General features: G+C 52.5%; 1 protein-coding gene across 1 annotated transcript; it reads left to right on the top strand.

Annotated features, from left to right (window-relative positions):
- The first annotated feature begins 2,372 nt into the window (after positions 1–2,372).
- Positions 2,373–3,815, top strand: LOC136524340 (uncharacterized). Its single transcript, XM_066517747.1, has 4 exons — positions 2,373–2,443; positions 2,526–3,159; positions 3,247–3,393; positions 3,549–3,815. The coding sequence occupies exons 1-4, from the start codon at positions 2,373–2,375 to the stop codon at positions 3,813–3,815; spliced, it is 1,119 nt and encodes a 372-aa protein (XP_066373844.1).
- Positions 3,816–12,885: the final 9,070 nt, after the last annotated feature.

Consider the following 12,885-nt stretch of genomic DNA (forward strand, 5'->3'; position numbering starts at 1 on the left):
GGGCGCGAGCGGTGGCATTTCTAGTGATCTATTATCGGGTGAGTCCGAGTGGAGGCCTGAGCCCCATTCGCTGGGGGTCAGCTAGTGGTCTAGAGACGCACTCCAAGAGTACCAGAGGGTTTCTCTAGTGGGTGCCGAGGCCGTTCGCTGGGCCCCGATGGCTCGGTGCCTCCCTACGGTGGGATCCCATTCGGAGTCCTCCCCGCTAGTCTCGGACACGACTTAGGGCGTCCCAAGCGTTTCGCTTGCTTGGGCCTTGGCCTCGTGTGGGCTCGCCCGCGGTCGTCCCTAACTCTGTTGCCCTAGGGCGACTGTTGAAACCCTTAGGAGCCCAGCCTTCGAACCCCTAGACCGTAATGGGCTCGGCGCCTAGTTCCTTCATCTGAAAGGAATAGGGTGGGGGGAATGTCTCCCCCATCGGCTCGACAATGGTTGGCATGCCTTTTGAGGCGATTTTCTCAGGGAGGCAGAACAACGCGTGCTGCTGCAGCAGTCGGGCACGACATGGTGTCAGCGGATGGGACGTAACTGTTCCCGCGATTAATGAGGAAAAGGTGGGCACATGGGCGGTAAAATCGGATCGGGATTAACCGCGCCCGATCTGAGGGAAACTTCCCTGATTTCGTCGCCCGTCTGTTTTGCCTTCATCCTGCATAAATACACAATGAGCCTCGCCCCTCCCCTCCTTACCTTGCCTGTAATAGCTTTGCCATCTTTGAGCCATCGCTAGAGCAGAGAGCCCTAGGAGGAAGAAGTGAGAGAGGCGAGGCGGGGGGGAGAGAGAGAGAGAGACTCACCGCCGTAGTCAAACCCTCCACCACACTCATGGCCGGCGACATTGTTGTCATTGAGGCAGACCCTTGGGGTCCATCCGACGTCATCGTGGAGATGCTTCAGTCGCTTATCGACGGTAGGCTCCTTCGTCCTGTTATCGACCCCAACAGGCCGGAGTGGGTCGCTCCGTCGGGTGAGCCAGAGCCGAGGCCCCGCGACGGTTACGTCGTGAGCTTCATGTCTTTTCACGAGCGTGGCCTTGGCCTTCCGGTGGACCGGTTCATGCGGGCGCTCCCGCACTACTACGGCGTGGAGCTCCACAACTTTAACCCCAATTCCATCGCGTATCTTCGTCGCTGTCTGCGAGGGGTATATGGGGGTTGCTCCCCATTGGGAGTTGTGGCTCCACCTCTTCCGGGCGGGGCATACCACCAAGCTGACAAGTACGTTGGGCACGAGGAAGGTAGTGAGGGCTGGTGGCTGCACTCTTCAAGTGCGCTAGGACCGTCAGCACCTCTACATCCTGGCCCAACTTTCGTCATCCAATCACCGATGGTACACGAGCTGGTTCTATCTTCACAACGACAATGGTGGACTTCCCCCCTACACCGAGCGGATCATGGGGAGCTGCCTGGAGAGGTGGAAGTATGGTGTCCGGAGGGAGGATCAGCCCAAGCTGCAGTCGCTCCTAGAGGGGCTAGAGAGGCTATGGGGCCGTGGCCTTACTGCGGTCGTGGTCGTGGCCGCCTTCCACCGCCGGAGGGTGCTGCCGCTGATGGCTCAGCAGCGGCGCCTATTCGAGATGAGGCCGGATGAGCCAAACTAGGGCATCTGGATGTCCTCCTCTGCCCTTTCCGACGAGGAAATTCTTCGCCGGGTGGGGGAGACGGTGGAGGCGAAGCTGAGGGGCAGTAACCTGACCCCCTTCGCGATGCGCCCGTCGCGGGGGTTCCTCTCGCTGGTAAGTCATGTACCACTACAACCCCCGGGGCATCCCCATTTCTCATTGTTTCTTGTTCCCTTATCTGTGTTCGCCGTTCCTGTAGGGGATGAGGGACGTGTGAGCCTCTCCGCCACCCATTCCTGAGGAAGCAAGGCGGCGGGCGGCTAACCGGGCACACGCCGAGGCGTAGAAAAGGTGAAAGGACGCCAAGGTGGCGAAGCGCACGAAGAAGATCCTTGCGCTCGAGGAACTAGATAAGTGCCATCGGCAGCAAAGGAAGGACGGTCTCTCGTTGGAGGAGTCCCCATCGCCGTCGCTATCGACGGATGCCTCAGATGGAGATGGCGAGGGCGAGATAGGGCGGGGTCCCTTGGACCATCTCCCTAACATTGAGGAGACGGTGCCCGGGGCGTCGGCAAGCAGCCTGACGCTCCTAGGAGGAGGAGGAGCCACCCCGGGGTCGGCGATTGCCCACCTCAGGGTCGAGGCTGACATGCCCGAGGAGCGGGCGTTGAGCTAGCATGCCGTTAGCCCGGTGGGCTCGGCGGCAGCGGTGGAGCGGGTGGCGGTGGGGGCGATGCAACTGCCCCCGTAGAGGACCGAGGGGGCGCCGGGGTCCGTCGAGGACCAGCTAGCACCAACGGATACAGAGGTCATGCCTCTACCGCCGCCACCACCTTTGCAGACGAGGGTCGCTGTGCCGAAGCGGTTGCAGCCCCGCTTGAGGTAAGCGTATTTTTGGTGGAGCCGCAGCGTTTTCCGTTCGTTCTTTTGTCTCATGCTGACCCTGTAAGTGTTTTGTCCTTAGCCAGAAGCGACCTATGGAGGTGCCTACCTTGGCGCCCCTCAAAGCGCTCAAGGTGAACCCCGGCTCCATCACCCACTTGGTGGCGGAGGCGCAAGCCGCCCTACAACGTGGTGCGGTGTCGGCGAGGGCTGACCCGGTGTCGGCGAGGGCTGACCCGAAGGAGCCGGCCACCCAAGGAGGGGCTGCCAAGGCAGCCCTGATGCAGACGGGGGAGGGGGCGCTTCCACCCCATGAGGGTGAGGCCCGTGAGCCAGATGAGGGCGAGGTGCTCTCAGTTGCCGAGGCCACAGAGGTCGAGGCCCCTAGGGTCTCCGAGGCCAAGGCGATGGAGGCCGAGGCGCCCTGGATCGCCGAGGCCGCAGCAGCGGGCGCTGGAGCCCTCGCAACCTCTGAGGCCATGATGACGGAGGCCGGAGCCCCTGGGACCACCGAGGCCAATGTGATCGCGGCGAGGCTGTTGGCCCAAGAAGTGGAGATGAAGGCAGCGGAGGCTTCGGTGGCACCCTTGGGCCAAGGCCCATCGTCGTCGCGAGAAGGTGCCCAGAAGGTGGAGGTCCATCTGATCTCCTCCGACGATACCTCCCGGGCGCAGGAGGTGGTTGACGCCGAGGTGGCCGGCGCCGTGGCGCAGCCGGTTCCGACCCTAGGTGAGGGAAGCTCGGCCCTCGTGCGGGTATGACCCGAGTCCCACGGGTGGGATCACCAACGTGTCCTGTGGCAGAGCTACGATGACCCTAAGGGGGAGCCTCTGTTCGCCCTTGAGGACACGGCCGAGGGCGAGCGCTGGGACACCTTTGAGCAATACTGCCAGCTGGCAGAGCAGTCACTACGGACGGCGCTGTCCGTGGTGGCCGATGATCTGCCCGAGGTTGCCTAGGTTCGCGCTTTCTTTTCTCATGCGGTGTTGTCTTTTTCCGAGTTTTCTTGTAGTGAATGACCCCTGTTCTGCTTACCCAGGAGCTCGAGACCCGGTCCCTCGGGAAGTCGGTCTTTCTCTGGCGGGAGAGGGACGTCTGGGACCAGCTCCAGCGGCAGAAGGGCCTGCTTGCTGGCGTCAACAAACTTCTGGTGGCGCGGAGCGCGGAGGTAGAGGACCTCCGCCTTCGTTGTGCCAATGCAAAGGTCAAGGCGGCCATGGCCCAGGAGAAGGTCGCCCCTCTGGCGGCGTGGGTCAAGGAGTTGGAGGAGGAGCTGACCCGCGTGGCCGATGAGCGGGACGCCTTTAGGTCCCAGGCTGGAGAGGCCACGGCCTCGGGCAAGGTCCTTGTTGGGCAGCTAGGGGCGGAGTAGAGTGCACACCAGCTGACGAAAGGCACCTTGGATGAGGCCCTTACGGTGGTCGAGGCCTCGCGAACCAAGGCTGTGGTCTGGAGGGGAAAGGCTGAGGGTGAGTCCTATTCCCCTCGTTTTATTCGCTTTTTCTTATGTTCACTCCCTAACTCCCTGGTGTAACGCAGAGCTAGGGAGAGAAGCTTCCAGGGCGGCCGAGGCTTCTCGGGTCGAGGCCTAGCGCCTGAAGGAGAAGGCCGAGGCGTCTCGAGTCGAGGCCCAGCGTTGGAAGGAGAAAGCTAAGGCTTCTCAGGTTAAGGCCCGGCGCTAGGGGCAGAAGGCCGAGGGTGAGTCCCATAGACTTCCACCCCTGTTCTGGCTTGTATTCCTTTACGCTCATCCTCATTCCATTGCGTTTGGCGCAGAGCTAGAGAAGGAGGTTACCCAGGCAGTCGAGGCCTCTGCCGCAGTGCAGGTGGTGCTTGAAACCGAGATCGAGGAGCACGATACGCTGAAGAGCACCGCCCGTACTGCCTACAAGGCCCTGGAAGTTGAGGGGGTCCAGTCAGGAAGCTCCCTCGGGAGTCGCCTGATTGCGTTGAGCGGTCAAGTGGGCGAGCGACTCTGAGGGGCGCTACATACGGGCATCAAGCACGCGCTGGCCGTTATCGCTTCGCACTACATTGGCGTTGACCTCCAGGCCATCAGCGATGGCTACGTCCTACCCGATGATGATGAGGAGGCCGACGAGGCAGTCACAAAGCTGATAGAAGCGGCGGAGGGCCCCGGCACGGCGCTAGCTAAGCTGTTCGAAGAGGAGGTGGTCCCTCCCCCGCCGTCTACTGATGCTGGAGGCCCTGAGCCTTGACCTAGGCCTAAGAGGCCATGTAAATAGAATAGGGATTAACTTTGTATCGTAACGCTTGTGGCTATCGAGGCCTCTTTTTAACGTACTCATGTTTCTTAATCGTTTTTCTTGTATTTCTGAGCCTCTGCCCTCTGTTGTGTCTGATCAGATTTCTTTTGCAAAAAACCTCCTTGGAGCCTAAGCCGCCCCTTGGGCGAAAGGTGGTGAGGGAGTGCTGTAGCCTGGGGGTGTAGGCTATCTTGCGACTCTACCGGCCTTCCGTCCTTGGAACAGACTTTTTTGGTCCTTGGGTTTTTTACAACCGATTCGTCAGAGCGTGCTAGAGAGTTTGGCGTAGGAATGGTGCATGGGACTTAGGGGGGAGTCCCCCATCTAGCCCTTGAGGGAGGCTTGGTTCTACAGAGGTAGAGCCGAGTCTTCCTTATAGTGTTATCGTATTGCCGAGACCCACGATGGGCTGGGGGGGGTTCTCGAAAAATCAGAACAACTAAAGAACGCTTCTCAATTGTATTCTGAGAAACAATATATACAGTGCTTGGAAATTTAAGGGTAAAAGCGATGTAGCTGTTCTATGTTCCAAGCATTGGTGAAGATTTCGCCCCTCTCGTTGGCTAGCTTGTAGGTCCTAGGCTTTAGCACTTGGGCGACGATGTACGGTCCTTCCCATGGTGGGGTCAACTTGTGGCGGCCCTTGTTGCTCTATGTTAGCCTCAACACCAGGTCGCCTACCTTTAAGTCTCGGCTTCGAATGCGCCAGGCCTAATAGCGCCGTAGGGCTTGCTGGTATTTGGCCGAGTGCAGCAGCGCGACGTCTCGGGCTTCCTCTAGTTGGTCGAGGGCATCCTCGTGGGTGGTGCGGTTGCTTTGCTCGTTGTAGGCCTGTAGCGTCGGGGAACCATATTCCAAGTCGGTGGGGAGGATGGCTTCGGCTCCATAGACCAGGAAGAAAGGTGTGAACCCTGTGGCTCGGCTTGGAGTGTTCCTCAGGCTCCAGATGACCGATGGGAGTTCGGCGAGCCATTTCCTGCCAAACTTCTTCAACCGGTTGTAAATTCTTGGCTTGAGGCCTTGTCGGATCATGCCATTGGCATGTTCCACTTGGCCGTTGGTCCTTGGGTGTCCTACGGCTGACCAGGCCACACAGATGTGGTGGTTGTCGCAGAACATCAAGAATTTTTTGCCGGTGAACTATGTCCCGTTGTCAGTGATGATGGTGTTAGGGACCTCGAACCTGTAGATAATGTCAGTGAAGAATAGCACTGCTTGCTCAGATTTGATTTGGTTGATTGGACGAGCCTCGATCCATTTGGAGAACTTATCGATTGCTACCAGTAGATGGGTGTAGCCCCCGGGGGCCCTCTGCAGAGGCCCGACCATGTCGAGCCCCCACACGGCAAACGGCCACGTAATGGGGATGGTTTGGGGGCCGGGAGGTGCGTCTGCCGAGCATAGTACTAGCATCCCTCGCAGGAGCGTACTAGTTTGGTGGCATCGGCAACTGTGATAGAACCGCCCAATTTATACAAGATCAAGTATGGCTGTCCCCGCTTAACACGTTGACACGCGTATACTCTCACTTATATAAACCCGGTAGTCCGCCGAGTGTCACGCAGGACCTCGGTAAATCAACATCACAACCAAGATCGCGTGATTAAGCAAATACACATCACATACACAGAGTTGCAGCGGAAATAATATTACAAATAGGTTCGTAAATAATAATACAAGTTTGGATTTCAAAACCGATTAGTGAAAACAACATTGCTTTTGAAGGATTTTATTAATATGAGTTCCAAATACATTGCTAGCATAAGTGACATCCTCAGATAAAAGCATATAGATGAGAATAAATATAGAGTCACCGAGCCCACCGGTGGTTAGCCACCATCTTCAACAGGCCGAAACCTCACCTGCAACATGGTGGGATAAACCCTGAGTACTCGAATGTACTCAGCTAGACTTACCCGTCATAACCAGAAATAAAATTGACTCCAAGGAGTATGCAAGGCTTTATAAGTGGAGGTAGCTTGACAACATTTTGCATAAAAAGCGATTAACTCAATTATACAATTATAATTCTGTCATCAAGTTAATTAGAACTATCCATCTCTAGATTAGCAACTATCCTGTGCCAAACATGTGGTATATCTTTTTAGAGCATACAATAGTAACCATAGCAGGTATAGTAATTCCATGTTCATCCGAACCATCACATTCCATAATCCAATTACTACGATGTTGGGACTAGCCAAGTTTCTCACTATCCGGGAGAGACGGCGATTCGAATCGATTTCAACCAGCTGGGAATTTATTCCTAACACAAACCCAGGCAGACCAGATCAACGGTCACCTTAGGTCACCTTTGGTACAACTCAGGTACACATTTTGCGGGTCCGTACTGCGCCGCACAATCTGGGACACCAGATGCCAGGACGTTCAGGCCTAGCCTGCCCTTGGGCTCAGTCTGATCGTCCCCTGGAAGTAGCACACAACAGAACGGGTCCCAGCCTGAGTTGAGCTACTCGGCTTTATGGTCGGAACGAGTTATCCGGCCAGCTAAGTGATAGGCATGCATTCAATCTTGTTAGAAGCGCCAACAATGGTACGGTCCTTAATCGACACAGACGGAATCACATGAGTCAACCTACACATAGACTCCGCCCGGCCTCGATTTACTTTTACCCCATGGTTCTTTTCCACGATAGCAAATATAGCCAACCGTGCTCCGGTATCCACCTATATCTCGCAGGTGACAGGATATCACCGACTTCTACCGGTCTAAGCATGGCTAAGCATATATGCGATCCTGGACCTATACCGGTTAAAGGTGTAATATCTGGACAAGGAATTTATATGCATCAAGTGGTTCCATTCAACTCTTATAACCTAATGCATCAATCATAAGTACTTAAGTAATCATTTGTAAAATACTGGGAGACTTAAAATGCTCCAGGGCTTGCCTGGGATCCGACACAAGTCAGTTCAGTTAGCTTGCACCGACTTGGTGACATCTCAGATCCTAGCACTCGCTTAGTCCTTCCATCTTCGGGACAGATCCATCAAACACCGTCTTCGGTTTGGCTCCAACATCTCATCCTTTCCGTGATGCATCTAGCGTACCTAGATGAGGTGCAAGATGCAAGTGTATGAATACATGGAAGTGCAATAGGCAATGCATCGCATGCAGTAAGTAAGACAAGCACAAGGTTACATTAACACGCACAAGCACTTCGCATTGCTTACTATAAATATCGCACAATTTATCATGCCACGATAGCAAAGAAGACGACAACACCAAGCATGACACAAGTTTCCCAAGATCTCAGGTACTCTAACTCAACCATCATCAAAGGTATGAGCCACACTTAGCAATATACAAGCAAACAACTATAATTGGAATCTGTCAATTTCTGGACATGCAAACAACAGCTACAAGATTTAGCTATAACTGGAGTTACACAAATCCAAATGACTTGAAAGAAGACATTATGGAAAGCTTATGAAATTATCTACAATTCATATTTAATCATCTTAGCATGATTCTCAAGTTAACTAAGTCAAATACACCCATTTACAGACACTGGTCTAAACAAGACAGAGAATAATCAATTCGGTAACCCAACTTTAAACAGGCATAACTCACAAACTACTTGGCCAAATACCACCAAATTTTAACAGAATCTAGATACATGAATTATCTACAACTTTGTTATTATCACCAAAAACTCATTCAAATCCTAACTAGATCAAACACTAGCATCTTTCAGATCTGCTCAGAATAAAATCAAAACTTGATAAAAGACTTAAAAGTCATGTAACTCCTAAACTATCAGGCCTATGGTCTTACAATTTGAACACAAGCAAGATTATGAAATTTGCTACAACTTTTGTATTCACTACAACCATAGCAAACATCATTTACACCACGAAAATAATTGCACAAGCAAAACTGCAAATCCAGCCCAACAGCAGTGGTATAGAAAACGGATAGAAACTTCAGAGAAGCATAACTGGAGTTCTAGACCTCCAACAAACATGAACCATAACTTTTTGAAAAGCTTAGGAAGTTACCTACAACTTTCTTATTCTCATATTAAGATGATTCTACAGTTAGAAGGGTCAATCAATCCAATAATTGCATCTCTGTCAAAAACATAGACAGAAACTGACATGCCACTTTAAACAGCTATAAATGGAGTTATGTATGTCCAATAAATATGGTTCTAGACTTTTTAGAAAGCTTAGCAAATTGTAAACAACTTTGTTGTAAACACCTAAAGCTAATTCTACTAGTAAGAAGGCTCCACAGTAAGAACAAGGAAACCCTGTCTGGGTTTGGGCAGAAACGGCCACTGAGATTCAAGCAATTATAACTCAAGATCTACTTAACCAAAATTTATGATATTTATCTTTTTGAAAAGCTTAAGAAAAGTACTAAAACTCATGTATTGTCATCAAATCATGATTAATAACTTAACTGAGCCAATTAATTCAAACATGCAGAACTGTTCAGAGTAGAAGCAAAGCAATACAGGGCATTTGTTATTTTTATAACTCTTAAAATATAAATCCTAAACTCTTGAAATTTTTACCAGACAACAACAATCACCTTAGTAGCACTCCACAAAAAGTTCACATTTATTTGAGCATAAAAACTGCAGTTATGAAAAAGACAAGACATGGCAAGTATCAAGAACCTAGCTGCATAGATCTATTTTTACAGCACAATATTTAAACTAAAACATGCCATATTATAGAGCTAGTGCATAGAGAATTTCACAAGGATTCCAAAAAGTCCACATTTGTTATTTTACGAATTTTCTACTAATTATTACGATTTTCCAAAGTTAAGCACAGAAATCTGCAAAAGAAAAGATTAATCCAAAAAAAGGAAAATACTTTTGCATTAGGAACCCTGGAAATCTTAGAAACCAACAAAGCCCATATATGAAAATACATGTGTCTGGCATTTATGCAAAGTGAACACATGAAAAGCTTCTATTTCCGAATTACTCCCTCTTCTTCTTCCTCTGGACGCTGGACGCAGGAACAAAAAAAAATGACGGCTGTGGCCGGTGAGGTCGCCGGGGAGGTGGCCGGGCTGTCCGGTGGGGAGGAGCAGGCCAAGGTCAAGGTGCTCCGGTCGACGAGGCATGCCGGCAGCTGGCCTGACGACGCCGTGGTCAGGCCGCGGCTAGCCGGCTCGGCAACTCCCAGCTGCGGCCGACCGGCTCGGTGCAGAGGACGGCGAGGCTCGACGAGGCGAGGCCGCGGTGGCTGGCTGCGGTCCTGCTGTGGCCAGCAGCGGCGGGCAGAGCAGCTGGAGGAAGGAGGAGGAGAGGGGCAGGGGAACAGGGCGGCCATGGAGTGCAGCTCGGCGGCCATGGCAACGGCAAGTGCCGGTTGGGAGAGAGAGCAGGAGAAGGGAGGGGAAAGGAGAGGGAGAGAGTGGAGAGGGCAGGGGAACTCGGTTCTGCACTTAAGCACGGCAAGATGGCCACGCGGCGCGAGCAGGGACGCATGGCGGCCACGCGAGCTGCAGCGCCAGCAATCTGTCGGCCATTGTTCAACATTTTTAAAATTCTAATACCACCGCGAAAATACAAGCTGAAATCCCATTTTCCTCCCCTCATATCTCCTAAACCGATCGATTATTTGCTCCACCGATTACACCGTTGTGTAGGGCTACAAGAGTACTCTAACTTTCCTTAAAGGAGTTTTCCCAAATTCAAAATGGTTTGCAAACTAAAATTCGCCAAATAAGGGTACATTGAAACTGAAAACGGGAAGTTCGTCATCTACACTGCCAAATTTCAGGGTTCCAAAAACAGCAGTTCATTGAATCTTGTGAGCTCTGTTTGACTAGGTTATGGACCAAACTAGTTCTTGAGCATCAAACAATTTTGGTTCTATTCGACTTAAACTTCAACTTTTATTTAAGGTGTAACTCCATGCAAGCACTATAAGCAATTGGTCAACGTCGGTCAAAGTAGCATCGCGGTAAAGCTTAAATCCAAGTTTTAGACCGATGGAGGTATTTTCTTGTCCTCCGCTCAACACGAACCCTTCATGACTTTTGTTGTAGATTTCAATTTGAGTCGTTTGGGCAAGGTAGCAAGGTTTGGTTGACGATCTATAATTCCATTCACTTAATAAAGCAATCCAAGAAAGATTATAACTTATCATTTCATGTAACTTTTTGATTCCAAACTTCCCAAAACTTTTCCAATCATCCATGTGGGTGGAAATTGATGTGGGGCGCATGAAAGAAGTAGATCCAACATTACTCAAGCATACTTTTTGGAAAGGGCAACATGTAAGCAATGGTGCATGGTCCAAGTTTAAGTGGTCGCTCATTTTGTAGATTTGATCTTGAAACTTTCATCACCACTTAATAGGTCATGTTTGAGTTTAAACCCATTGTTTAATTGGTGACAAACACCTGGGGTGTTACAGCAACCGCCGTCGGCCAGTAGAACCCTTGGCGGAAAGCATTTTCGACGAGCATCTGAGGCCCCGCATGGTGCCCGCAGGCCCCTGCGTGCAAGTCCCAAAGCAGGGCCCGGCCTGCCTCGGTGGTGATGCATCGTTGGAGGACACCGGAGGGACTTCGCCTGTACAATTCGCCATTGCAGAGGATGTAAGTTTTGGCTTGCCGCGCAAGCCGTCGGGCTTTGGTCCTGTCACTAGGAAGCTCTCCCTAAGCGAGCCAATCAAGGAACGGGACTCACCAGTCCATGTTCTGGTCGGTCTAGGGAGGCTCTGTGTCGACTTCCATGACCTCGGGTATGGCCGAAGGAGTCTCGGTGGCAAAGGGGGCGTCGAGCCCCGCCGTGGGTTCGGCTGGTGGGCCCTCCTCTGCTGCCGAGGCGTAGTCAATGGAAGGTTTGTGGAGGTCCCTAGCAAAGACGTTCGGGGGGATCGGAGCCCGTGCCGAGGCCATCTTTGCCAGTTCGTCGGTGGCCTCGTTGTACTTCTACGCGATGTGGTTGAGTTCGAGACCGTCGAACTTGTCTTCTAGGCGACGTACCAACTTGTAGTATGCCTCCATTTTGGGGTCGAGGTAGTTCGACTCCTTCATGACTTGATCGACGACGAGCTGCGAGTCACCCCAGACATCGAGACGCCGTACCCCAAGTTCGATGGTGACTTGCAAGCCGTTGACGAGGGCCCTGTACTCGGCCGCGTTGTTGGAGGCAGCGAAGTGGAGCCGTACCATGTAGCGCATGTGTACTCCGAGGGGCGAGATGAAGAGCAGACCCGCGCCTGCCCTGGTCTTCGTCAGAGACCCATCGAAGTACATGGTCCAGCATTCTGTCTGAATTTGAGCAGGTGGCAGCTGGGTGTCGGTCCACTCAGCCACAAAATCAGCCAAGACCTGAGACTTAATCGCTTTCCAAGGCACAAAAGTCAAGGCTTCCCCCATAAGCTCGACGGCCCACTTGGCTTTCCTACCTGAGGCCTCCCGATTATGGACTATCTCTCCCAAGGGGAAAGACGATACCACGGTCACTGGGTGGGATTCGAAGTAGTGACGCAACTTACGCCAGACTAGGACTACGGCGTAGACCAGCTTCTAGATGTGGGGGTAGCGCATTTTGGTCTCGAAGAGCACTTCGCTGATGAAGTAAATAGGTCATTGGATGGGTAGAGCATGCCTTTCTTCCTGCCTCTCTACCACTATGGCAGCGCTGACCACTTGGGTCGTTGCGGCGACGTAGAGTAAGAGGGCCTCGTCCCTGGCCGACGGTACCAGGACGGGTGGATTGGTGAGTAGTGCTTTGAGCCTGTCGAGGGCTTCTTCGGCCTCGAGGGTCCAAGAAAAGCGTTCGGATTTTCTCAAGAGGCGGTACAGAGGCAAGCCTTTTTCGCCGAGGCACAAGATGAAGCGGCTCTGGGCCGCAAGGCATCCCATGACCCTCTGCACTCCCTTGAGGTCTCGGATTGGTCCCATGCTGGTTACGGCCGATACCTTCTCCGGGTTGGCCTCGATGCCATGTTCTAAGACTATGAACCCTAAGAGCATGCCTCAGGGAACGCCGAACACACACTTCTCGGGGTTGAGCTTGATGCCCTTTTCTCTGAGGCATTTGAAGGCTATCTCCAGGTCATCGACGAGATCCTCGGCCTTTCTGGACTTGACCACGATGTCGTCCACATAGGCCTCGATGGTTCGCCCAATGTGCTCGCCAAAAACCTAGGTCATGCACCGCTGGTATGTGG

This window comes from Miscanthus floridulus, chromosome 18, assembly GCF_019320115.1.
Source record: "Miscanthus floridulus cultivar M001 chromosome 18, ASM1932011v1, whole genome shotgun sequence".
Classification (NCBI taxonomy): Eukaryota; Viridiplantae; Streptophyta; class Magnoliopsida; order Poales; family Poaceae; genus Miscanthus; species Miscanthus floridulus.